At 44.3% G+C, this 26781-nt stretch overlaps 1 protein-coding gene across 2 annotated transcripts in view; it reads left to right on the top strand.

The window, feature by feature from the left end:
* The window catches only part of ZNF407 (zinc finger protein 407), a 413239-nt gene that overhangs the window by 231856 nt on the left and 154602 nt on the right, over positions 1–26781 (top strand). For both annotated transcript variants that reach the window (XM_066247609.1, XM_066247611.1), the window contains exons 5-6: positions 13582–13748; positions 17152–17235. In XM_066247609.1, the coding sequence (XP_066103706.1) occupies positions 13582–13748; positions 17152–17235 (251 nt within the window). The remainder of the gene's footprint in view (positions 1–13581; positions 13749–17151; positions 17236–26781) is intronic.

Genomic DNA, 26781 nt, shown 5'->3' with positions numbered 1-26781 from the left:
AAGTATGGCACAAATAAACCAACAGTGGATGAAAATAGTGATTCCTTTAAATTTTTTTTAAAAATTATTCTGGCTTAACCTTTACTTTTAAATCATGCTTTTCAAATTCTGTTTTTTTATACACATACATTTTTAAAGACAGAATGTGTGCATGTAAATATGTTTAATGTCACGGTGGACAGAGTGCCAAGGGACAGTTTCCTTCCCAGAGTCGGCCTTCTGTCATCCAGGCTCCCCTGGCCTGCTTTCTGCCTAAGATAACTGCTGTCCTCAGTTTTGTGTGACTGTCCCTAATGTTTTTATTTACTTGGCATTGTGTGTGTATGTGTGTGTGTGTGTGTGTGTGTGTGTGTGTTTTGGTAAGTGGCATATTCTGTAAATTTTGTTTCTTTATAATATTAATTGCTCCATTAATTGAACAACTGTTTTCTAGGTGTAGACTCTGTTCTGAGCACTGTACTGTGCCCTGGGGAGCCTGCAGGAACCATAGCCGGCAAGCCTGCTGCTGTCAGGAGCCCTCATTTCAGCATGTGTAGATGATATTCAGCAAAGACAATGAAAGGTCACTCTGCCACTATTTAAAGTGGTGACACCGAGGCCCTGGCTGGTTGGCTCAGTGGTAGAGCGTCGGCCTGGCGTGCAGGAGTCCCGGGTTCGATTCCCGGCCAGGGCACACAGGAGAAGCACCCATCTGCTTCTCCACCCCTCCCCCTCTCCTTCCTCTCTGTCTCTCTCTTCCCCTCCCACAGCCGAGGCTCCATTGGAGCAAAGATGGCCCGGGCGCTGAGGATGGCTCTGTGGCCTCTGCCCCAGGCGCTAGAGTGGCTCTGGTCGCGACAGAGCGATGCCCCAGATGGGCAGAGCATCGCTCCCTGGTGGGCATGCCCGGTGGATCCTGGCTGGATGCATGCGGGAGTCTGTCTGACTGCCTCCTCTCTTCTCACTTCAGAAAAACACCAAAAAAAAAATAAATAAATAAATAAAAAAAATAAAGTGGTGACACTGAGAACTAAGAGAGGAGCCTTGAGGGGTGCTGCAGCGGCAGCGTGCCACTTCCGGGGGTGGCGGAAGGAAGCATGGGCGAGTATGGCGTGTGGGAGAAGGCAGCGCCTGGGCGAAGGCGGAGCGTGGGAAGGTGGCTCGTGGGTGGGAGAGGGCGGCTCGTGAGAGAAGCGCAAGTCAGACCCGACCGAGGACAGGAGCCGGGTGTTACAGCAGAGGGCAGTCCGGCAGCCTTCCTGGGGTGGGCGTGTGTGGCTGCAGCTGAGACCACAGTGGGGCATGTGCCGGGGTTGCCTGGGGAGTGGGGAGGGGGAAGCGGAGCGCAGGGATGTGTCACGGGGGTGGGGGGGACTCTGCGCCGCCCGATAGCCGCGAGACCTGTGCTCGTGGAACTTCCCCTGCTACTGTCACTTGGCCCACAGCCTCCTCTTGACTGACTTTGGTGACATTCTCTCCTGGACTTTAACTCGTTTATATGTGTTTCAATCTAAAACCTTTAATAAGAGGATAGGGGCAGCTCAGAGAAGGGAGTGGGTTTCTTTTCTGTGTCACAATGTCTACACTGGCCAACGCTTTAACTTTTTATTCTTTCCCAGCCCGTGATTGAAAGAACCTTTCTGTTGTTAACCTTAATTTGATAGTTTCAGCCAATTCTGCGTTTAAGCTGCCCTCCCTAACACAGCACTCTGGCCGAGTTTAAATATATTTCAACTCCCACCCACATCCTTCCAGTTGTTTTTGTGCACGCACTCAGTTACACTAGACAGAAATTTTGTTTCATATTTTGAGTGCTGGGAGGCATGTAGTAAATGATCCTGCTCCTCTATGTGGTCTTTTGTTTGAGGCACCGAAGCTTTGAAAAATCAGTGTAAAGGATCTATACGCAGTGCTTGCAGATGCCGTTCAGAATTTATCTTTTCCAAATAATTTAGAATATGGGAGAAGGAGATGAAACATGCAAGTCTGTTTTGTGAGAGGGAGTCGCAGTGGCACGATCCACGTGGGGCAGTAAAGAACTGTTTGCCTGGTGTCTGCGCGATGCCTGGCCAGGCACGCCTTTGGGCGCATGTGTGCTCCGCTGTGTTCCTCGCAGTCACGGTGCCGCGGGAGGGTGTGCACGAAAAGGTGAGGAGCCTGCTTGTGTTTTATTAACTAGTTCTTCTCAGTGGGATCACAACAACACGATAACCCTTCAAATGTTGTTTCCAGTATTAACCTCATTGTAGCACTCTCCTTTGCACGTAGGATTTACGCAGGAACAAATCATCCCCTAGGAGATGATCCTTCTACATCATGAACGTCAGATGCGAGGATTTCAGGCCAGCTCTGACCCATCGGGCGTTGTGGGGTCCGCGCTGATTTGGTCCTCTTAACCCCCAGTGTGTCTGGGTGCGGTCCGGTACACGGACGGCCTGGGTATTCACTCCGAACCTGTGCTGTAACCGCTGTTCTTCAGGCTGAGGTCTCAGAAAGGGTCAATTTTGTCCTGAACTCTGAGATTACTGGGCAATACATCTCGACCCTGCTAGCTAATCTCGCCTTGAGCTCAAATGGTCCCTAGATCATCCTGACATGCTAGAAGGCCGAAGTGATGACAAAGGCCACGACAAAGAAGTACTTAGGTTTGGGGAGGCTGCCTTTCCAAGCCCCAGCGAATCGCGCCATCCCCAGCAGCACTTTCTAGATCTGGCAGATGTATTCAGATACCCAGAAATGCTGTTTCCTCAAGAGATACGTGAGGACCCACAGCATAGATGGCAAACACACTGTATTTGCTGGTGTATAAGCTGCATGGATTGATGGGGCAGGTCTCAGTATTACAAGAGTCTGTTTTAGGCAAAATGTGTAATGTTTATTCAAGGTGAATTCAGATTTCTTTGGTGGGAAGATGTTTCTTTATTTCAGTTTGCTCTACTGTGTATTTGAACACTGTGTGCGGTCGCATTTGGGCAAATAGTGATGGTCTACTGTCCTGTATCTAATGCATGAAGCCAGAGAGCTGAGGACACTGGTGTCATTGTGGGCTCTCGCAGGGACATGTCATCAGCCTCTGAATCTCCTGGTTAGGGGTGCAAGCCAGGCACCACTGGGATCAGTCATGTTGTCCTTGGCTTATTGATCACTTTGATAGTCTTTATTGGAGAATTGGAGGTGGCAAGGATTACTGGCCAGGAGTTCAGGCCGGAAAGTATGGCTTCTTGTTGTTTTAAACGGTTGTGGAGTAATAGATTGATCTCCTGATTTCCTACTTATAAAATACCACTGACCTAGACTGATAGAAAATGAGGAGCCATCTAGTGCCAGTGGTTTTAGAAATCCTATATGACTACACACCAGAAATAAAAATGACACCATCTTCCTGAGGCTCAGAGGGGCTGTCCATGATCAGATACTGACTTCTTCCCCAGCGCCAGGGATATCTGACCCCAAATTCTATTTCTGACCCCATGTCACACAAGGAACTGAGCTGTATTGTTTACCTGAATATATCCCGAGGAGATTGGAATCATCTATTCCATGCAGGTGCACGACTGTGTTTTTCTACAGTGTATATCTGTCCGAGTAACACTTCATAAAGCAATGTTCATGAAACATTTTGCTGGCATAATACCATAACAATATGGTATAAAGACCTTATTATGACTTATAAATTCTGTATAAATCACTGGGTTTTTTTTTTTTTTTTTTTTTTTTACAGAGACAGAGAGAGTCAGAGAGAGGGATAGATAGGGACAGACAGACAGGAACGGAGAGAGATGAGAAGCATCAATCATCAGTTTTTCATTGCGACACCTTAGTTGTTCATTGATTGCTTTCTCATATGTGCCTTGACTGTGGGCCTTCAGCAGACTGAGTAACCCCTTGCTTGAGCCAGCGACCTTGGTTCCAAGCTGGTGAGTTTTTCTCAAGCTGGCGACCTTGGGGTCTCGAACCTGGGTCCTCAGCATCCCAGTCTGTCACTCTATCCACTGTGCCACCGCCTGGTCAGGCTAAATCACTGTTTCTTGATGAGTTGGACTGTGACAAGTTGTCTGCATTGGAACAGAAGTTTTGTCCATCCTCAGCTTCCATTAATATATCAGTTATATTTGCTCTTAATATATATTAAGATTTAAAAGAATAATTTAACTTCAGTTGATTTTCTGTTTTTTTTTTGTTTTTGTTTTTGTTTTTTTTTTTTTTTTTTTTTTTATGAGTGCTCTCTCCTTTTTGTAAGCCTGTTTTTGGTCTTATTGATAAAATCTATCTCACTTCTATTTGTTAACTAATTCATTCTCATGCTGCGAGAGTGTCATCTGAAATGTGAAGTAACAGATTTTTCCAGTGCCATGCAAACGGGACAGGCCTCAGTTCTCAGAGCCCTGAAATATATGGCACTGTTATGGCACCTGGAGGACTTAGCCTAAAGCACAGCAGTCTTTGTCATAGTCGACAGGCTGTTTGAAAGACTGTCTTACTTGGCCAAATGCAAAAGAGTTCATGGCCTGACCTGTGGTGGCACAGTGACTAAAGTGACCTGGAATGCTGAGGTTGCCGGTTAGAAACCCTGGGCTTGCCTGGTCAAGGCACATATGGGAGTTGATGCTCCCTGCTCCTCTCCTCCCCCCCCCCCCTCAAATGTGAATAATTAAAAATAAACTATAAAAGAGCTCACCATCAGTCTTAGATGTGGACATTGTTGTGGTGTGCTTTCTTCTAGAGCTGCACGTACTTGGGACTTCCATGCATCTGTGCTGTGTTCATTTTGCCATGGACACGACTGACCTTGAAACCCACATTTCTCCCCTTAGAAAATGACACTCTGACGATTGTGAAAAGCAGCACTGCAGGGTCTAGGGAAAGGGAAAGGAGAAGAAAGAACAAACAGTTTCTGTTCTTCCCTCAAAGCCAAGTTCTCTGTCCCCTTCTCAGGCCCATGCACGTCTGACCCATTTACGTGATGCAACTGTGTTTCTCCCTTCTCGGCAGCGGCCCCCGCCAAGCTGGTCATTACCTGCTGCCTCCGGTAGTGACGTCTGCACTGACCCCCTCGACTCACGTGAACCTCATCCAACAGATTTCCCAGCTATTTCATTTTATATTCACTGATGCTTTTCCAAACATCTTTAAAGCTTTTGTTAAGCCCAGCGTCAGCTGGTGCTTTTGTGTTCTTGTGATTTCACTGGCACTGGCACTGGCCGTGGAGTCGCTGGCTCCTCCTGGGCAGGCGTAGAGCTCTTCCGTGTCCTGACGAGTTTGTGACCAGCGAGGGTCAGTGCCGGACACAGGAGGTTCTGTGCATACTTTTCTTACGGAATATTGATGTAGAAATGATGAACTCTAGGAATTTATACAATTTGAAGGTTATTAGGGTTGTGTTGTGAATGTCCAAAGGCTGGACATTAGTCAGGGTATTTGGGATGAAGGTCTAAAAGGGGTTTGAAATGCATTTTGTTGTTTTATCTCAAATTATTTATATCAGTAAGAGCAACAATGATTTAAAAGAAATTCTCTTTACATAGTTTTTAAACACTCACATCAGTCCCTTATTTTTAAATGCCATTTTAACATAAATCCAGTGTTTTCCTACCTAACCTGAAGCGATAAAATTTTATTTAGTCCAGACTAGAGGATTGTGGCAATTTAATATGTCTTGTTTGCCAGGAGTTGACTTCTATGGTTAGTTAAAATTGTTTCAACTTTCCAAGGCCTCCAGCTCTGCTCTGCACTTGAAAGGGGCAGTTTGAACAGGACAGGGCGGCCGGGACTGGAATGGGTCTCAGATGCAGTATAATTCCTTCCACCTGGTCTCCTCATGTTGGCGTTCCCAGCCCCACAGGAAACGTGAACGTCAGGGGTAGACCAGCATCTAGGGCCCTGGGGAGGGCTCAGCAGACCTTTGTTCCCCAGCAGTGCTCTTTCACCCACAAAGGGCAGGGTGCTTTGGGGTCATGGTGGGGCTATGACCTGTCCTCTGAGCCAGGATTGGCAGACGGGGCCTGTAGGCCTGACCCAGCCCACTGCCTGCTTTTGTGAATAAAGTTTTATGGCCACGCTCTTTTATGGACTGTTGGTGCTACAAAGGCAGACTTGAGTGGCTGCTCCCAAGACCTGCCGGCCCATTGGATAGAAAGTTCTTCCTGTTTTCCCACAGAGCCTTTCCGGAACCCTGGTCCAGGAGCTGTCCTGCTGGGGGTCCTGGACACAGCACAGGCAGGGGAATAGGTGGGGGCACCGAGCCACACCGAGGAGGATGGTTGGGGCGGGCAGAGTGTGCGGTCTCTCTGACAATGAAAACTTTCATGGGTATGAGATTTTGGGATTTTGAGAAAGAATTCAGAGTTTGGTGGTGTTGCCCTTGTAATCCTTGAATGTTCAGCTTTGGAATGAGTCATTTTCTTGGTTCTTAGTTGACTAAGTCATCACCCTAGGATTCCTGTTCTGCTTAAGGCTCCTCCAAGAAGTAACTTTGACACAGAGCTTTTCAGCCTTTGGTTTGAATTGAGAGGGCCCCAAAATATATTTCACAGCAATTAAAATCTGAGGGATAGCTTAAGAGGATTTTAAATGACAGGCTTTGGCATGCGTGAGGTTAAATTTTTGTTCCAACTAGTTAACAAGGATATAGCCTGTTAATTGGGCTAATTATCACCTGGTCAGGGCAGGCCTGCACTAAAGGCTCCCCTGTTTGCCTGTGAGGGCCCTGGGGGTTCCAGCTTTCATCTCCATGCCACACTGGAGCCTGAGAGCTGCATTCAGTAAATGAAACCTTTCCAGCCTTAAGTCTTTGTGGCTTCTTGGTATAAATCATGCTCAGGTTTTATTTGTAATCAGAAACAGGCCTCTCTCAGAGTCAAGCCTAATTTGAATAATCTGGATATTAGTGTTACCATGGAATACTTTTGGTTTCAGGATATAACTTTATTCATTGACTTAAAGTTTTTTGTGGACTTTGTACACATGCACACAAATATTTGGAAGAAAAGGGCCAAAGGGACCCTGAGTGTGTTCATAATTATTATTTAGCTATCGGTGAATCTTTTCAGTTTAGACAAAACCATGAGAAATTTTTATTTTCCATGAAGTTCAAAGTGGCACATTTTATTTAAATGTGTATGTAGCACTTTGAAATCTCATAGAAATGAGACCATCAGGATTACTGTGATGATGCTGGGGGTATTTAATGTGGATTTAGTGCTTTTTTCACACGTATAAGTAGTTTACCTCCAAAAGCAGTGTTGTACATTTTTAGTTAGCGGTTTGTAGGCCAGAGATAACGTGAGCACACCACAGCTCTGGTGCTAACAGATGCTGCATTTGTTACCGTCGCCCAAGTTCTCGAATTGCTGCATCCTACTTTGTTATCCTCTGGGCACCTTTTCAGCATCAGATGCTCATGTGACTTAGTGGAGCGTTGTGGTTGCCTTTCAGCGGTTGTCTCTAAATGCCTATGTGGTTCTTTGTTTAAGAAAGTGCTTGTTCCCGATTTGTCTTTGCAGCTCCATAGACATTCATATGGTGACCCTGCTGGGCCAAGACCCCCTCTTCTATTTTCACTTCATCTCTCGGAGTAGTATCATATAATTATTAAGTTATAATAATTTAAAAAACAGGCTGTTATTTCAAAGAAGCTGGGCATTGGTAGTGTTTGAGTGACTTAGAGTTGCTGGAACACATTTGTTCAAGTGCATGGGGCTGTGTCGCGAAGAATCCTAGGAACCTTGTATACTTTAGCAGTTCTTAGTCTGTGTTTGTTCATAAAGACCATCAACACCTGTCAGTTAAGTTTCTGCAACATCAGTTTAGTTTTACAGTAATAATTTTGTATCAGTCAACGCCTTTGTCTCACAGCTTTGAAAGCTAATAGCTGCATTATTCTTTAATATTTTAACAAAAGGTAGTTGGCTCTCTTATTAAAAATACAGTTGTGCCATGCCACATCTGGCTCACTATGTTTTTTTGTTTGTTTTTTGCTGATGTGACTTTGTATGACATTAATTTGACAAGACTGGTCCAAGGTGTCATGTAGAGAGTATGTAAAATATTGTTTGAGAGTTCAATTAAAATGTTCATTTTTAATTTGGAAAATCCCTTCCTTTATTTATTTACTTATATTCACTTTTGGATTCCTTCTTTTAACAAACAACAAAATTGTACAACTACACTTAACACTCTACCCTATGTGCACGCTTGTACTCCTCTTCTCAAAAGGAAGCAGTATCCCCAAATCACGATGCCATGACCGTCTTTGCCTGTGGACTTCATACGTTTATGTTTACTGTCGTTACTTTTATTGAAACATTTTATGTCAGTGATACAGTTTTGTATATACTTTGTGTTAATGCAGTTATTATGTTTCTGAAATGGTGTAACCTGTACCTGATGAACGTAACCCTAGTCGATTCATTTTACATGATGTTCTACTTTATGTTTAAACCCATTATTTGTTTACTCCCTCTGATGGGCATTTAAGATGGTTTACATTCTGAAGGGGACAATGCTTTTTCCGTGCCTGTACTTGTGCCAGAGTTTCTGGACTGTGTATCCCTGGACTGACTGGACTCTCTGGGAGAGAGGAGTAGGACATTTATAACTTTGAAAAACATTGTTAAAGCCATTATAGTCCAAATTATCCTAAATTGGAGAGATTATAAAAGAACATGAAAATATACTAGTGATACATCTTAAGTATATTTTAAATATTATAAAGTAATAAAATGTCAGAATACCAAAATTTTTCTATCTTCATATAGAAGTGGGATAAGGGCAGATTTTTTTATGTTACTGATAAATGGAATGAATAATCCAACTAATAGGATTTTTAAATGTGGAACCTTTAAAGTATAATTTGAGAAGGCAAGTATAGCTCTTCTGTTAGGACACTTAGCTTCTATAGTAATATGTAAAGATAAAGTTAAGGATGCAACTCAAAATACAAGTTATATATTTTAACATAACTTGTCTGCCCTTTAGACAGTCAAAAACAAACAGTTGCTGTCACAGTTTCTTTTTCATTTGTTTTACTATATTTTTATATAAAATTTATTGGGGTGACACTGATTAACAAAATGATACAGGTTTCAAGGGCACAATTCTACAACACATCAACATGTCACCTGCACACTGTATTGTGTGTTCAACACCCCAAGTCAAGTCTCCACCCATCAGCACTTATCCCCCCTACCTACCTCCCAGGAATCATCACCACACTGTTGTCTGTGTCCATGAGGAGTTGTTGTTTTCTGCTCAGTCTCACAGTTTCTCTAAGGCATAGGTATCTACTAAGGTAGTGCTGTTATTCATACAGTCACTGTTCAGCTCCCTAATACTTCCTCAGTTTAACTTTGTGTGTAATGCCTAGGGACACCCCTGTGAGAATTTCTGGTTTTGTCATAGACCTAACAGTGAGGATATTTAGTATTCTCTCTACAATTTTAAGCCTAGAGATGTAGATTTTCATCCCGACTCTGTGAGAGCAAATCATCATGTCCTGAGAGATTTCAAAGAGGGTTCCCCCCTGGCTTTCACCAGGAGAACAGAGGCCCAGGGCCCTGCCAGGTGTGTGGGCTCTGGTGACAAAATGGCATCTGTTATGGTAAATAAGGAAACGGTATGAGTACAGCAGGAGTACAGAAACAGGCTGAGGGTTTCACTAGGAAGCTTTGCACACTTACCAAGCATGCGGTGGGCTGACTCCACGGATGAAGCCGTCGGTCCGCGTCCACAGGAGCTGCGCTGCGCTTGAGGACAGGCTTGGGGAGCGTTGGTCCTTCAGAGGGTCCTTGGGATTCGGAGCCTACCCCATAGCACTCAGACTTACACTAGACTGTGACCTCCGCCTGCCAAGGGCTTCATTCCAGCAAGTTCTAGCATGAGAGACATCTCAGCCCCAGGAGCCAGGTGGTGATGGTCCTGCTCAGTGGAACCTGCGGGAGTGGTTATGGGTTACCTTCCCCACTCAGTGCCATTTACTCAGAGCTTTCCACTTGCTGCTGTGCTGGCCCTGATGTTGTGTTGTGTTGAGAAGTCTGGTATTTTGATTTCTTTTGCTTGTGATATTTTCCCCTTTTGATGAAACCTTTTATGATCACAGTGTCCAGTAGAAACATCTTGTGGGGCGTGAGGAAGGACAGGGTGACAAACTGCCCATCTTTATCACAGGTGTTGCAGCCCTGGTCAGAGGTTTTAACCTTCTGTTCCTCATTATTGGCCAGTTAGATGGCGTACGGGCGGCAAAGGCCCCAGCCCAGCCCCTGGCCATGGGGATGCTTAGCTCACAGACCTCCGCTCTGGTCAGCCCCAGCATTTGTTTTCCCTTTAATTTGAGTTATAAATGTCTAAAAATTAAAAAATTAATTTAAAGGGTTCATCACACAAAGAAAGGACCTTACACAGATATGGGAAATATGGGTATTACCACCTGGGGACTGGAGTCTCAGTGGGAGATGCACAGCTCCGTTGTCTTCTGTGGGCTTGACATCGTCAGACTTCATAAAATGACACGAAGGAGGAAGTCCAAGGGGTGTGGGCGGGAAGAGCCCCAGGCAGCCCGAGGGGCCGCTGCTGTTATCATCGGGTGCCGTGTGACTCTGAGTCTGAGACGAGGAGGAGCACGGGCACGGTACAGCTCATGCCGCCATTTACAGAGCCGCTGTGCGTCATGCACCTGGTGGGCCGGCGGGACCGAGGGGGACCAGGCGCCGGCACTCTGCTGGGTGCTGGGTGGTCTCCCTGAAGGGTCTGGCCCTCTGCTCACTCAGGCTCCCTGGCTTCCTAGCTGTCCCCCTGCATCATCCCTGCAGGGCCCTTCCATCTCTCCAGCCTCTGATTGCTGCTGCTTCTGTGTTTGATGGCATTTTACTACTGCTACTAAAACCTCCACCACAACCTCCTCTTCCCCTCCTCCTCCTCCTCTTCCTCCTCCTCTTCCTCCTCCTCCTCCTCCCCCTCCTTCTCCTTTTCCTCTTCTTCCACCTCCTCTTCCTCTTCCTCTTTCTCTTCCTCTTCCTCCTCCTTCTCCCCTCCCCTCCTCATCCCCCCTCCTCCTCCTCTTCCTCTTCCTCCTCTTCCTCTTCTCCTTCTTTTTATTCTTCCCTCTCCCCCTCTACCTCCCCCTGCCCTTTACTTCTTCTTCTTTGCATAGAAATTATTTTTGTGAATAATTTTTCACTTTTTTACGCAGCTCGTGGTTTTCTTGAGAGCCAAGTCGACCCTTATTACTCTTTATCTCTATGGTGCAGAGAGCATTTCTGGTAGAGCAGGTGAGCAGGTCTTTGCAAAGTCCTCCCTAGAGCACACACTGATGCCCCTGCTCCTTGGGTCCACGGGGCCCAGCAGCACGGCCCGTTAGCTTGGGCTCTGTCCTGGGGACGCGTCCCGAAGTCCCCGAGACCGCCTCTCCCTCAGGTGGACATCATCCTTGCCGACCTGCTGTGCGAAGGCAGCCAGGCTGCAATATTTGAGACAGAATTTGTGGCATCCCCGGAAATACCCCATTTATGAAGGTATGAATCTTTATAAGGACTCTTTACATTGGTTGCCAGTCCATGAACTTCTCCTCATAAAGCACCCTGGGAAACACGTGAGGTTTTCTGAAAGTTGAGCCGTAGCCTCGGTTCTGTTATCTGGCTTTTGTCATCTCATGACAGGCACTAAGCTCCGCTTTAACATTTTTATTACGTATGAATAATTGAGTACATATATTGAGGTTTCCTAGATGTAATTTTGTTAAATGTACATCACAGTAGATTTAAAAATGAGGGATTTATTTTGTCATTCATAAAGTTGTAATACAGTCTGGAGAAACTATTTGTTAAAAGATAGCATCTACTTAACCTCTTTATTTATTTCTTGTAGAAGAAGGTTAGATCCACAATAAATACATGAAGAAATAAGTAGATAGGGGAATTTATCTTGGAAATAAGATCCCTGTCATGGTTTTGAAATGTTAAATGCATGAAGGCCCGTCAAAGAGATATACGGACGTGATATTTTTTTACAGTGCATTTCAAAGTATTTTGTTATATTTGTCATTCTCTAGTGCCAGTAAGCAATGATCAAATGATATAGTAATTTCAAAGTCAGTCTGAGTTAATGTGTGTAAATATAGTGCCTCACATTATATAGATCTATTAATTGGCAATTTTAATATTAATGAGACATAAGATGTTTTATATGACATTTCTGAAATATTTAGCTATTTTTACTGCTGTTTGCATTTAAGATCTAATGTTATAAAAATATAAATACATATAGCAAATGAAGAGGAATTTTTATACGAGGTAATTTCATAATTCCATTCATAAGAGTTTGTGAAACTCTGGTCAGTTTGTTAATGTAACCCACATTGACTCCAGAGAAAGTTAATTATTTGGAGCTTGGGATTCTTTTTCTACCCTTATGATATGAAGGAAATTTGTAAAATCCTAGTTACAGCTTTTCTGCAAAGACTACAGCCTTTTTACACTTCCATGTTTATATCATAACTTAAAACACAGATCTTGTCATTCTATTTTTAATTGCATGAACTTGCTAAAAGTGTAGACCAGTCACAAGGGTCAAATGAAGCTGCTGTAGTTTTCCTTTTGTAGTTTAGTGCTTATCAACTTATTAAAATGTTTAATTTTGAATATTGGGTTTTAATTTGCTTTTATTTGACTGTTCATTATCCTGAATTAATTAGCTGGACACTATTTTATTAGGTACAGGGATGACTTCAAACTAAATTCTGTTAGAAATAAAAAGTAAAATTTAGCAGTGACTCCATGATGCAAGTGAGAAGGGACAGAGGATGAACCCAGGGATGATGACAGGTTTCTGTTTGTGGCTCCCAAGGCCTTGATCATTGAAGTCATCTTTACCTGTGACCTGTGGGGCTATGTGAGCCGTGTTTGGTTATCTTCAGGACTGTTTTTTTTCATACGGGCAATAGTTGAGGTTTATTTTATTAAGAGTGATCATTTTATTTTTACCCTTTTCAGAGCCCATGTTCTAGGTAGCCGAGTGGTGACGCAGAAGGACCCGGTGCTGGAGAGAAGCATAGGCCCCCTCCCCAGGAGTGGTGTGCTGAGGGATGGTGGGGTCCCCTCCCCTGGGGGAGTGTGTGCTGGGGCCTGGGGTCCCCTCCCCTGGGGGCTGAGTGCTGGGGGCTGGCGGGGCGCAGGCCCTGAGGTCTGGAGTGGCCGGCCTCCAGCAGCGGCCGCCTGCGCCCACGGAGAGCAGGGTTGTCGGAGCCGTTTAGTATGGATGGCTTTTCATTTAGCCTCTGCTCTGACAGCGTGTGCCCTGGCTAAGTGGCGCTGGCCTGCACAGGTGAAATCTATTCTCACATTTGCCTCAGGGGTGACTGGACTGTAACAGAATTTTTCAAACCCGTTGGGCCCAACCGCAAAGCAGAGAATAAATGGCTGAAGTGCCAGGGCTCGACAGCAAAATCAATGCCTGGTTATACAGACATGACAGACCAGGCCGCAGCCTCCCTGCGCCCAGGCACCTGCCACGGCGTGGGGCGTGCGCACGCAGCTTCGGGGAGGCTGCGGGGCCTGGGGGGCCGCAGGGCCCGGGGGGCGTGCTCACACCCTCTCCCTCTCCCTCCTGCAGGAGGTTCACGTGCCACCTCTGTGACCGGAGCTTCACCGAGAAGTGGGCGCTGAACAACCACATGAAGCTGCACACAGGAGAGAAGCCATTCAAGTGCACGTGGCCCACGTGCCACTACTCCTTCCTCACGGCCTCCGCCATGAAGGACCACTACCGGACCCACACAGGTGCACTCCCCTGGCGGGGCGGGCACGGGCCCTGGCTCGGTACTGGTCGATGGGAATGATTTCCTGGTGGCACGGTTTAAGGTTGTGGTAATTACACGGCAGAAGGGGCGGCATCGTTTCCCTGGGCGTCGATGAGAGGGGATCTTTAGGTGACATTTTAACACGTGTGTGTGCTGCTGCAGAGGCACACGAGGGCCTCCGCAGGAGTCTCCTGTGTAGGCGTGACCTCGGTGAAGGTCATTTGGGGAGAACTTGTTTTGTAGTTTGTTTCTGAGAGAAACTCAGCACCATCATTTGTTTTTAACTATGAAATATTGATTTATTTTGTTCCATTTAAAAAATTTTTAATGCCATGTTTCTTTTAAGAGGAGAATGCTATCACATTCAAGAGTTTTTGATCATTAATACCGAGACTTGTCTGAAGTTAGCCATCACAAATTTTTAGATTATATATTTAACAAAGTCACTATACATTTTTAGATCATTGTACATTTAATAAGTACAAATTCATACACGTTCTGCGTGAAGACATTGAGTGCCCATCGGTGCTGGGCAGGGCACTGGGGCTCACAGTCTGCCTGCATGAGCTTGTGCCCCTGAGCTCGGCCCTGTGCACGCGTGTGCGTGGTGTGTTTGCAGCGTCAGGGGGTGGTGGCCCCCGATCTTCTCAAGGTCTGGGGGCCCAGGGGGCCAAGGGCTGTTTGCTATGTCCCTGTTCCTCCTCTTTGCACCTCTCAGAAAGTGTTTTGTTTCAAGGAAAAAAATAAATTTTAATCAGCATTCCCAAATGTTCTTCTGATTGCCAAGAATCCTATATTATTGTTAGAAATGATAGGTTAAAAGTTCTTCTGGAGCAGTGGTGGAAGCCCAGGCCTCCCTGGCTTCTCTGACAAGGGCGTTGACGATTTAAGGTCCCCCGCCTGCCCTGAGAGAGCACTTCTATCGAACAGCAGATGAAAAGCCAGTGCAGATGTAATTTATTGTCGGCGTTTCCTTCTAAAGAATAATTGTGGAGACTTGGCTGGATCAATAATATGGATTTTTGTTGTTAGGTCTTGTAGTCTGCACCATAATGAGAAAGAGGGGACAGTGGCTGTTTTCTAATAGAAAATAAAGGATTGGCTTCCGTGTCTTTCTGCATTTGAATGCAAAATGGCACACCTGAAACTAATTCAAGTCGTTCAGCAAAGCCGCCTATTACACCTCTGCTACATGTAAATATGGCATATTAACTGGACCCCCTTTACACGGAGTGAAATAGTACATTTAGTTTTTTCTCTAAATTCTTTTTTGAGAAATACTCTTTTACCCACACTCCAGTGCTAGCCCCTCCTCCCCATGTCCCCTCAAAAAAAAAAAAAGGTAAGTGAAAATTGAATGTAGAACGACAAACACAAGCCACCGAGGTAAATCTCATATATGAGACATTGCAGACCAGCATCCTAAATAAAATCCTGCACATCAAAACTCAAGGTCACTGATGTCTCTAGGACCAAGTCACATGAGAAAATAGTGTGGTCTCTGTGCCAATGCACTATATACACGCAGCGTGTGCACCTGTTATGAACACACATCGTGAGGCTCTTCTGTGTCTGAGGGTGTTTATACTACACCCAGAAAGGTGTGGGTCACTAAGTTCACCAGGGAGAGACGCAGACCCTGCTCCTTGGGACCTGGGCCTGACAAGGACTCGCCTTCCTTATCCGACATGTGGCTGGCTGGATGGCCCAGCCCCAGGCTCGCCCCTGCCGCCCACTGCCAAGTGCATGTTTGTGCACGTGGGAACTGGTGCACGTGCATTCTATAGCCACAAGCGGTGCAGGCCCACAAGATGGCGGTGAGGATTAAGTCGGGAAGCGCAGTGCTGCCTCCGTGTAGAATAGCATGTTAATATTAACGAGCAAATTATCTTTGGGGATTTAAAAAAAAAAGCCTACATTCAGTGTTATTTAATTGATCATACAGCTAGTTAGAAAGATTTATATTTTGAATTGATTAAATAATTAAATGAGTGATTATAATTAAACTTTATTCTTCACAGCCCATCTCCTCTGTCCCTTTCCTCTGTCTTGAAATAAGTTATTTCGAGGAATAAACTTAACCCAGAGATGGGAAAGCAAGGAGAACAAAAGTATTTAAATTCAGCTTTATTTTATTAGTGACACTAAACGTTTTAACATACTGTTGTGAAAGAAGATTAAACATCACTTGGTTAAGGCGCTCTGTATTTGTACATGTTTGTGTGAGTTGGAGAAGCTAGTCACGCTCCTCAGTAGAGGGAAGAGCGTTCTGCTTCCTGAAGTTGTTCTCCCTTCCCGTAGCTACTTATTGTTTCTGAGCTCAGAAAGGCAGCGCTGTTTCCCAGACACCTCGAGCAGAGTCTCTGTTGGGATGGATGCACCACGACATCTTAGAACAAAGCAGGCCGGCTTGGACAAAACCCTGGAAGACATGTTGCGTTAAAACACCTAAATGAGCAAAGTAGATAAGGATAAATACAAATGATTTATTTCATATTTGGAAAACTGTTGTATAATTGCACTGACTCTCCAAGGTTGGCATATCTGTTCTCACTGGCCCTGGCAGCCAGCACTGACCGCCTACACGAGCCACAGTAGAAAGAGAGATCACATTTAAAACGCTGAGGGTGAAGCTTTAAAAGTGAGCACTTACACACTTTTAGCAAATCCCGCCTCTGCCAATCCCGTCTCGAGTTGCTGTGGGGTCCAGTCCGGGGTTGGGACGGGGGAGTTTGTGCCATTTCTGCCGCAGACCCTCAGCTTTCATTTTGTGCCGTGGATGTCTGAGAAACATAAACAGAGGAACTACTCTTGAAGCGGAGTAGTGGAGGTTTTATTGTTACCCAGCATCTCCACTGTGTTCAGGGAAACCATTTAGTTCACATTATGAAGTAGGAAGTTATTAAAGAAGACCCTGATAGAATCAGGTAAAACCAATTCAATATTCTTCAGTTGTTAGGAAATTCAATATACTTTATTTAAGCAGACTCATATATACTGTGTATTAACTATTCCGAGCAATCTTGACTCAGCTCAGAAAGGCCAGATGTATGGGAATTGTACAAAATCAGGATATGCATAAAAACTGTTCAAGTGCGTGAAGCAGCCCCATCTGGAAGACATCTACCAGAAATGAAGTTGTACAAAACCATCCCATTGATAATAAAGCTAATTTTTATGGGTCTGACAAGTATGTAATTATGTTCAGTGGTGCTTTTCAGATTTTATCACAGTCAATAAACCGCAGTGGTAATTTCATTCCCATTTGACATATTTACATGGAAACATTTGATTGGAGGAATTAGTAACCCTGACGGCCTTGATAGATACGTTTTAATGATCTGTGACCTCCGCAGTCCCTCATCTGTTTGTTGTTGCAACAGGCGAGAAGTCGTTCCTGTGTGACCTCTGTGGGTTCGCGGGCGGGACGCGGCACGCCCTCACCAAGCACCGTCGGCAGCACACAGGTCAGTGGGCACGGCGACAGCGACTTCACCGTGGGGGAGGCGGCTGCCTGCATGGCCCCGGGCCTGCTCGCTGGCTTTCCGCTTCTTGTGAGAGCCGTGCGCCGGGGTCCTGCGGAAATTTGGTCTGAGAACGCGGGATTTAAGTTCATCTCCTCTTGTATTGTTAAAAGCGAGGCCTCCTCCTGCATGTCCCGTGGACAAGGTGTCCTCTGGACATTCATGTTCAGTCAGAGGGCGAGAGTTCAGCCGCCAAGGCACGGGTGCTATGGGCTCTGCCTCGGTCCTTGTGGGTAGAACTGGGGTCTGGTCCCCTTGAGCTCTCCTTCTCGGGTGGTCTGCCCCTCCCCCACACACGCACACCCTCCGTGGCATGCTCACACACTGCAGCCCCCTTCCCATCTCGCTTCACCCACCTGACCACCTGACTCTCTCACCAGCAGTTGTGGTTTGAGGTCATCACTTTCTCAGTTTTTTTTGCTGTTAAGCGTGGGTCACAATGAAGAGGGCTGCTGAATAGATATGGAGATTGAAGGGGTTTTGTTTTTCACAATGTGCATTCTTGGCAATTTAACAAAATACAATGACGCCTTCATTAGAACACTTAGGGTTGAAAATGTTTACATGTTGAAGAAAATTGTTTACCTACTTGGTATACTGTAATACGTCCTATAAGTAATTATTATAATAATTCTAAATTATATGTGTCTGGGGTAGTCCCTTCTAATTATCAATAGAACCACTTAAAATTTTTTTTCATTGATTTCAGAGAGAGAGAGAGAGAAAAGGAAGCATCAGCTTGCTTTTCCACTTAGTTCCATTTAGTTGTGTGCTCATTGATTGCTTCTCGTATGTGCCCTGACTGGAGGTCACACTCATGACCTTGTGCTCTGGGATGACGCCCTGTCCGCTGAGCCACCAGCCAGGGCCAGAACCAATTTTTACACTCAGAAGTCATCTAGTTAAGACTATAAGTCATGTGGTAACACAATTTGCAACTAAACGTTGGACTTTTTTTTTTTACAGAGACAGAGAGTCAGAGAGAGAGATAGATAGGGATAGATAGGAACGGAGAGAGATGAGAAGCATCAATCATCAGTTTTTCATTGCGACACCTTAGTTGTTCATTGATTGCTTTCTCATATGTGCCTTGACCGTGGGCCTTCAGCCGACCGAGTAACCCCTTGCTCGAGCCAGTGACCTTGGGTCCAAGCTGGTGAGCTTTTGCTCAAACTAGATGAACCTGCTCAAGCTGGTGACCTCGGGGTCTCGAACCTGGGTCCTTCTGCATTTCGGTTTAATGCTCTATCCACTGAACCACGCCTGGTCAGACTGGACTTTTCTTAAGGTACCACAAGAGAGGCTGAGTGTGGCAGTTACTCACAGGTGGCATGAAGTTAAAATACATGAATGATGTTGTTTGTGATACATTTTGATTTTTGATATGTGATACTTAGGAATTAGCTACAGGTAGCTTTGATGCCCATTATGGTATTGATAAGGTTATGGAAAATTAATGCTAGTCTTTTCTTTTAGATCTTGAGTTCATATGCTTCAGATTTCCCCATGGGGTAAGAGTCATTACTGAACCAGAGAGAAATTTCCAGTGTTGAACATGAAGTTGGAAACACCAACATAATTTTACACACTTAAAAGTTTATGTTAAGTGTTATAGCAGCCACTTGCAGTCATGCATGTTTGATCGTTCAGCTTAGAGACTCGGGGTGATGGAAGAGGCCAGTGGACGGACGCCGTTCTTGGCAGCCATCTGGGAGAGGTTGGAAGTACGTGTGTGGCACAGTGGGCTTGTATGGGGTTTTTATTCTTACTGCTTCCACCTTATCCATGCCCGATTGTTACCATTCCAGTGTCCCTGTTGTCACCGGGCCATGCCCTGGGTGGCCCTGGAGACCAGTAGAACCTCCTGTGTGCCCCCTTAGCCAGCATGGGCTCTCCCTGTCCCATGCAGCAGAGACAGTGGTGCTGTGGTCACAGGCGTTCACAGGTGATGGATCAGGAAGCCAGCACCAAAGCAGGCACAACTGTCTACTTATGTTAGTGCAGAGGCCCCTTGTCACTCTGCTGTTCCCTTCATACCCTATAGGACAGAGTCACACAGACGTGGGCGTCTATCTCTCTGGCATTTCTCTGCCACTGTGGTGCAAAGCAAACATGATTCTTCAGTACCAAAGTCATGTCTTAAGACTGTTTGCTTCCTTCAAACAGCTTAGTACAACCATGCTAGGCCCTCAGCTTTTATGCTGGATTTATAAAATTCAAGCCACATGCACCTCCTGTTCCGAGGCCAGAATTTGAAACCTATGCAGTGCATTTGAAACCTGACTTCCCTGCTGCGTTCCTCTGGGCACACTTCCCTTCCCGCAGACTCCCACGCCCAGTGCACTCGGCTTGGAAAGGAGGGACATCAGGCGTTCCACAGGGCGTCAGTATTCCCTCTCGTGGGACAGACTGTATGGGGGGCTGACCTGGAACACCTTCCATTGCAAGAGGACCTGTCAGGGACCCATGGTTCCAGGGCACGGGAGCAATCCTCGTGGGTGGTTGGGAAGTGGCGGACACACTTGACACCCACATGCCATGCTGTCCCCAGGCCGTCTGGTGGCTTTTCCATCTCCCCCTGACTCTTGTCAGAGGAACTGAAGGTGGAGAATTTTCCTCTATGGTTATTTTGGCCAAGATTATTGCTGGTGAAGAAAAGCATGCAGACCGTCATGCAGTAGAAAGGAAAAACAGGAAAGGAAATGTCACTTGTGTTCTGCTTTTAGAATAGGAATGTACAGGTAGCCCTGTTGTTCAGGGGTAGTGAATACCTTACACATCTGCTCGCTCTTCTGGCTTCAGAATGACAGGATTCAGAAGGACTGGTCCGAGTGCACCAAATACGGTCCATCAGTCCATCAGAGATTTTCCCTTAACAAGTGTGTACACCTCTTCATATGATACCTGTCTCATTTCAAGCATTAACAAGTATCAGTGAAGTCAAATTCTTATTTAAAGTTTGTAAGATTTGCTTTCAGATTTTACTATCTAGAAGTTGAGTTTATATTGAAACTAACAAACAAGAAAGTAGTATTTCTATTTCTGAAGTGTATTTCCTGAAGAATTGATCATTGTTGGCTTAAAAAAGTACCAATTATCATGTTTAAACAGTAGTGTTGAACATGCCATACCTGACCTGTGCTGGCACAGTGGATAAAACCTCAACCTGGAACACTGAGGTCACCAGTTCAAAACCGTGGGCTTGCCCGGTCACGGCACATATGGGAGATGATGCTTCCTGCTCCTCCCCCTTCTGTCTCTCTCTCTCTCTCCTCTTGAAAATGAATAAAATAAAATGTAAAAAAATTAAAATAAAAAAATTAAAAAGAACATGCCACAAAATTAATGAGTTACAAAAGAACTATTGGGTCCAGACTTGAATAAACTGTAGTTTGTATAAACCAACAAGATGTTCTCTCCCCACTCTGAGCTTGTTGTGGAAACATGCTTGTGTCTTCCTTCATTCAGTGGTCAGAATCTAGTATTTTATGTAGGACATTTTGGTGCATTCTGTTTTTTTCTCCATCAGCCTGTGTATAATTCAGAATTTTTCAGTGTTACAGTTTATACTATTGTCGATTTAAATATGTAATAATTTACAGTTTACTGCAGTAATTTTTAAGTGGTATGCCATAAGAATTTTTAAAACACGCAATACCTGACTAGTCAGGGGCACTGACCTTTTTTCCCTCAGATTGTCAAATAAGAAAATGGTGACTGCCAATGTGATAATGGCCATCCAGTGTGAATTAATAAGAAATATACGGATCTTTTTTTTGTCAGGTTGGTAAAAATATATTTCTTTAGTGTGCCACAAAATTTCAATGATTATGTGTGCCAAGAGATGAAAAAGGTGGAAAATCACTGGTTTATTGCAGTATTATGCTATCTTACTCTGAATTTAAGATTAATAGGATTACAGAGAATATAAATTATGTTATTCTTTAAAAGTGTTGTTTTAAAATTTAGCCTGTACGGAAGAAATACAAATGGCCAACAGATATATGAAAAGATGCTCAGCTTCATTAGTTATTAGAGAAATGCAAATCAAAACTACAATGAGATACCACCTCACCCCTGTTAGATTAGCTATTATCAACAAGACGGGTAATAGCAAATGTTGGAGAGGCTGCGGAGAAAAGGGAACTCTCATCCACTGTTGGTGGGACTGTAAAGTAGTACAACCATTATGGAGGAAAGTATGGTGGTTCCTCAAAAAACTGCAAATAGAACTACCTTATGACCCAGCAATCCGTCTACTGGGTATATACCTCAAAACCTCAGAAACATTGATACGTAAAGACACATGTAGCCCCATGTTCATTGCAGCACTGTTCACAGTGGCCAAGACATGGAAACAACCAAAAAGCCCTTCAATAGAAGACTGGATAAAGAAGATCTGGCACATATACACTATGGAATACTACTCAGCCATAAGAAATGATGACATCAGATCATTTACAGCAAAATGGTGGGATCTTGATAACATTATACGAAGTGGAATAAGTAAATCAGAAAAAAATAAGAACTACATGATTCTATACATGGGTGGAACATAAAAACGAGACTAAGAGACATGGACAAGAGTGTGGTGGTTACCAGGGGTGGGAGGAGGGAGGACGCAAGAGGGAGGGAGGGAGAGAGTTAGAGGGAGGGGGAGGGGCACAGAGAAAACTAGATAGAGGGTGATGGAGGACAATCTGACTCTGGGCGAGGGGTATGCAACATAATTTAATGACAAGATAACCTAGACATGTTTTTTTTGAATATATGTACCCTGATTTATTAATGTCATCCCATTAACATTAATAAAAATATATTTAAAAATAAATAAATAAAATTTAGCCTGTACGACATATGAATTAAACTACATTTATCATGTTTTTAAAGTGCTTATGTTAAACCTTCAAGAAAATTAACTTTGAAGAACTTGGATCCTTTCACTTATATACCCCTGACTCAGACAGTGACTCCATAATGTCACCCTCTTCTCCCTCATTTGCTATGCGACAAATGGATAACGATGCCAACCAGGCCACTGAGTAAACAGGTTCTCAGTGAGTCATGATGCCAAGACCATTTCAAAACTCAGGTTGACTGAAATAAGGGAACATGAGAATATATTTGTGAATTTGCTTAATTAAAACATCTTTCAATTGTTTGACCACTTAGAGTATTTAAAAGTAGAAGATTTGTACTACCTAGCTTGAAGTCTTATCATATAGCTACAATAGTCATGACAGTGTTATACTGGCAAACAGATGGCTCAGTGGAACAGAATAGGTTATGCATGTATTTGTCAGTTGTTTTCAACCAGTGTCCAATATATAGAAGCAAACCTAACACTGGATGTACTAAACCCCAAAACCACTACATTCATCATCAAAATGCTGCCCAGGGAAAGTAAAGAAGACCTTGATGGAGTAACATACCATCTTCATGGATAGACTCACATGTTTTTAAGATTTTATTTCTTCTCACATTAATCATTTTAGATCTTATCAGGCTTTTTTTTAAAGAAATTGAGAAGATTTTAAAATTCTTATGGAAATACAATGTTCTGAATAATAAGTTTGAGAAAGATGAATAAACTTGAGGACTTCTGCTGCCTGACATCAGGACTTATTGTAAAGTTACAGTAATCAAGTCATGCTGGTGTTAGCATCAAGGTGGACCAATACTCAGAGGAATGGGATAGAGAGCACAGAGCAGGCCCACAGCTACCTGGCCAGTTGATTTCTTTAGGAATTATTAAATTCAGTGGGGTGACATTGGCTAATAGGATCATACAGATGTCAGGTGCAGATCTCTGTTTTACATGATCTGTACATTGCGTTATGCGCCCGTCACCCACGGTCAAAGGCAGCTTATTCTTGGAATCGACAGGGTGGGAGCAGTTGGCTCTCCATATGCAGTAAGAATGAACTCTGATCCAGGTGTCATACCATGTATAAAAATTAACTCAAAACGACTGCAGTCTTAAGTATAAAACTTAAAACTATATAAATCCGAGAAGAAACTTTAGGAGAAAAATCTTTGTGACCATAGACGATCTAAGATTTCTTAGATACCACATCAAAGGGCTGATTTATACATGAAAAATATATAACTTGAAAAGCTATCCACCGGTAAATAAAACTTCATAAATGAGTAACTTCTCTTCCAAAGACGCTGTGAAGAGAAGGAAAGACAAAACCACATACATGGGAAAAGTTTAAGTCATGAGTCTTATGAGGATTTGTATTTATAATATAGAAAGAGCTCTCAAAACATGATTATAAGAAAACAAATAAGCAATTTAAAATAGGTTGAAAGATCTGAGCAGGCACTTCAGCAAAGACGATCGAAGTATGGCGAGCTCACACGGGGGAGGTCCAGCACCCTCCGAGGGACAGAGTCGAGGCACTGAGCACGCAGCCGGTTCCGGGTGATGTGGAGCAGAGGCAGCTCCCAGGCACACTTACTAGGGGTGCAGAGTGATCAAAGCACTTTGGGACACAGTTTGGTAATTTTTCATAAAAGTAACGTACCCTCTGTATGACCTGGTCATCTCTCTCCTCGCTCCTTACTGAAGAGAGAAGGCAACATCAGCCCAAGCAAAGACCTGCTCCTAAAGAGTCATGACAGCTCCAGTTGTAGTCGTCCCACATGAGCTCCGATGTCCCTTGGTGCATGAGCAGATGAACAGACCAGGGATCATTCCCGTCATGGATGCTCAGTAATGAAAGTACAGAAAATATTTACACCAGGAGCAGCATGAGTGAGTCACAAACCGATGCAGAGAGAAAGAGGCCAGAGAGCCCGCACTGCATGTCTTCATTATATCGGTTCATGGGAAACGCTATGTGACCCGTGGTGGCAGAAGGCAGATGAATATGTGCTCAGAGTGGGGTGGGCCCCAGAGAGAAGAGGCTACAAAGGAGACCGCGGGGTGATGGTGTGCCCGTGATCTTGATGGTGGCGGTGGTTTCCTCCTGCCTCTGGTAGATTGGTATCCAGATGAGTGTGTCACTTTGTGTTTCTGTTTTCAGGTGAACTGCTCTTTGACACCAGTGGCCCTTAAAATACCTTTCATCAAAGTTGATGAACGGTTTGTTGCTTAGAAGGGATGAGGAAGTTCTCAGATGTTTGTTTCTATGACTTAGGATGTTCCAGTGTCACATTTGAAGAGATTGAACTATTTAGCCTGATACTGTAATATAGACTGTATGGTATTGTCTCTTCAATAAGAGCAAAACCTGCCGTCATCATGAACCTGAGTTTTTATAAGTCAGTTCAGTACTGTTGAGTTCTCCATAGCAATTTAAGTGACTTGACCACCCATGAGGGAGCTGAGAAGAGAGAATCATGTTGACTGTGGGTGGCCACTCGATTGGAATGTTGTAAATGGTATTTGTTTTATGGAAAAATGGCTAAAAGAGTAAAAAAAAAAAATCGAGATTTTTATTGTGCTTTGTAAGTGATCTTTCTTTTTTTTTTTTTTTCCTACGAGAATAAATCAAGTATTTCCTGGTAGGCTCTGCTAAAGGATATCTTGATGTCAAATTGACTACCTGTACGAAACTGTTAATGATCTTAGCTGAGCTCTAGGTATGTCTCCACTGCAGGTGAGGCATGGGTGGGACCCTTGGTGTGCTACAGTTGTCCGTGGGCGGGCAGTCCTGTCCCCGTCAGGGTACAGTGAGCAGGTCATTGAGCACCCTGCTGAGTACTGGGCAGAGGCTTTGTGCTCTGTAAGCTTGACAGTGACCCTGCACGTTTGGTGGTATGATCCGCCCCGTCCTGCTCGAGTTAACAAGTATCCAATGAATTATGGCAGCACCTGGATTGGGTTTGAAGTGCATCTGGTTTCTCGTAGCTGCTCCCCTGAGCTGCAGCGACATAGAAGATGCCATCAGATGGGATGTGTATGCACCCAGATAAATGTTCCTGCCATTGTTGGCCAGGCCGTGTACACAGGGCTAGAGAATGTGGGGCAGATTTCTAAACGTTCCCATTTTTAAAACCATTGATATAGAATTGGTGTAGAGTAATTTTCATCTAAGACATTTCATCCTTCATTTTCTACATGTCTGTCTGCTTATGCAACTATCACAAAACCAACGGCAATAAGAAGCACCAAGTAGAATTGTAGAGCATCTAATAGTCAGTATCCTCAAAGGATACATTCGAAGTCCCCCCGTGGATGTTTGAAACCATGGAAAGTCCCAAACACTACATATGCTATGTACCTACGGTGAAGCTTAATTACAAATTCAGTGCAGTAAGGGGTTAGCAGTAACAGAATAGAGCAATCGTAACATTATGCTCTATTGAAAGTTAAGTGAGTGTGGTCTCTCAGGTCTCTGATGGCCCTGTGCTCACCCTTCTTGTGACGCTCTGAGAGGACAGTGCAGACGTGATGGGTGGAGTGAGGGATGGCCGGCACTGTGATGTTGGGTTAGGCCTCTGCTGACCTGACCTCACGTCAGGAAGAGGGTCATCTGCTCCGGGAGCCCTGGATCATTCAGCCTTGGCGATGTCCTTGGTTGGATGTCGGAAAAAAAAGAGATAGATGGTTGGGGAAATACAGTATTTTTGAATCACAGTTGACCAAGGGCACCTGAAACCTGAAAGTGAAACTGCACACAGGACACGACTCTGTAAAGTCATCTGTCACACGTGCAGAACTTCCAGGAAGTTTCTGTGGAGAAGAGTTGGAGGGAGGAGCTGGGGAAGTGTTCTAGGGTCCATCACTGTAGCATGTAATGTGAGACATATGCCATTGTTACTTTCCTTGTAGCCACGTACACAAAGGAAAAAGTAACGGGAAATTACCTTTTACATAGTTAATTTAGCTAAATATGTACATTGGAATGATCCTTTCAGGGAGATACAGGTAGACACTGTTACCAGTACACTGTCCTTTGTTCGAGGACTGGAAACGGGTGTGTGCCTGCCTTCCTGCATCTCTCCACTCAGAGACCATGTTTCCATTGCAAATCCATGAGTTGTGTTTACATTTGATAAAATCGACTTCAAAATGTAGATTCACATTCCCAAGCTTTCCAAACAGATGTAAACATTCTTTCAATAGGTGATACCATTATCAGTTTTTTTTATAAATAAATTTTTATTAATTTTAATGGGGTGACATCAATAAATCAGGGTTCAAAGAAAACATATCCAGGTTATCTTTTCATTCAATTTTGTTGCATACCCATCACCCAAAGTCAGATTGTCCTCCGTCACCTTTTATCTAGTTTTCTTTGTGCCCCTCCCCTTCTCCCTCCTTTCCTCTCCCCGTCCCCCGTAACCACCACACTCTTGTCCATGTCTCTTAGTCTTGTTTTTATGTCCCACCAATGTATGGAATCCTGCAGTTCTTGTTTTGTTCTGATTTATTTATTTCACTTCGTATAATGTTATCAAGATCCCACTATTTTGTTGTAAGTGATCCGATGTCATCATTTCTTCTATCTGAATAGTATACCATGGTGTATATGTGCC

The sequence above is a fragment of the Saccopteryx bilineata genome, chromosome 11, assembly GCF_036850765.1.
Source record: "Saccopteryx bilineata isolate mSacBil1 chromosome 11, mSacBil1_pri_phased_curated, whole genome shotgun sequence".
NCBI classification, from domain to species: Eukaryota; Metazoa; Chordata; class Mammalia; order Chiroptera; family Emballonuridae; genus Saccopteryx; species Saccopteryx bilineata.
The sequence above is the reverse complement of the archived record's forward strand: the minus strand, read 5'-3'. Positions and strand labels throughout refer to the sequence as shown.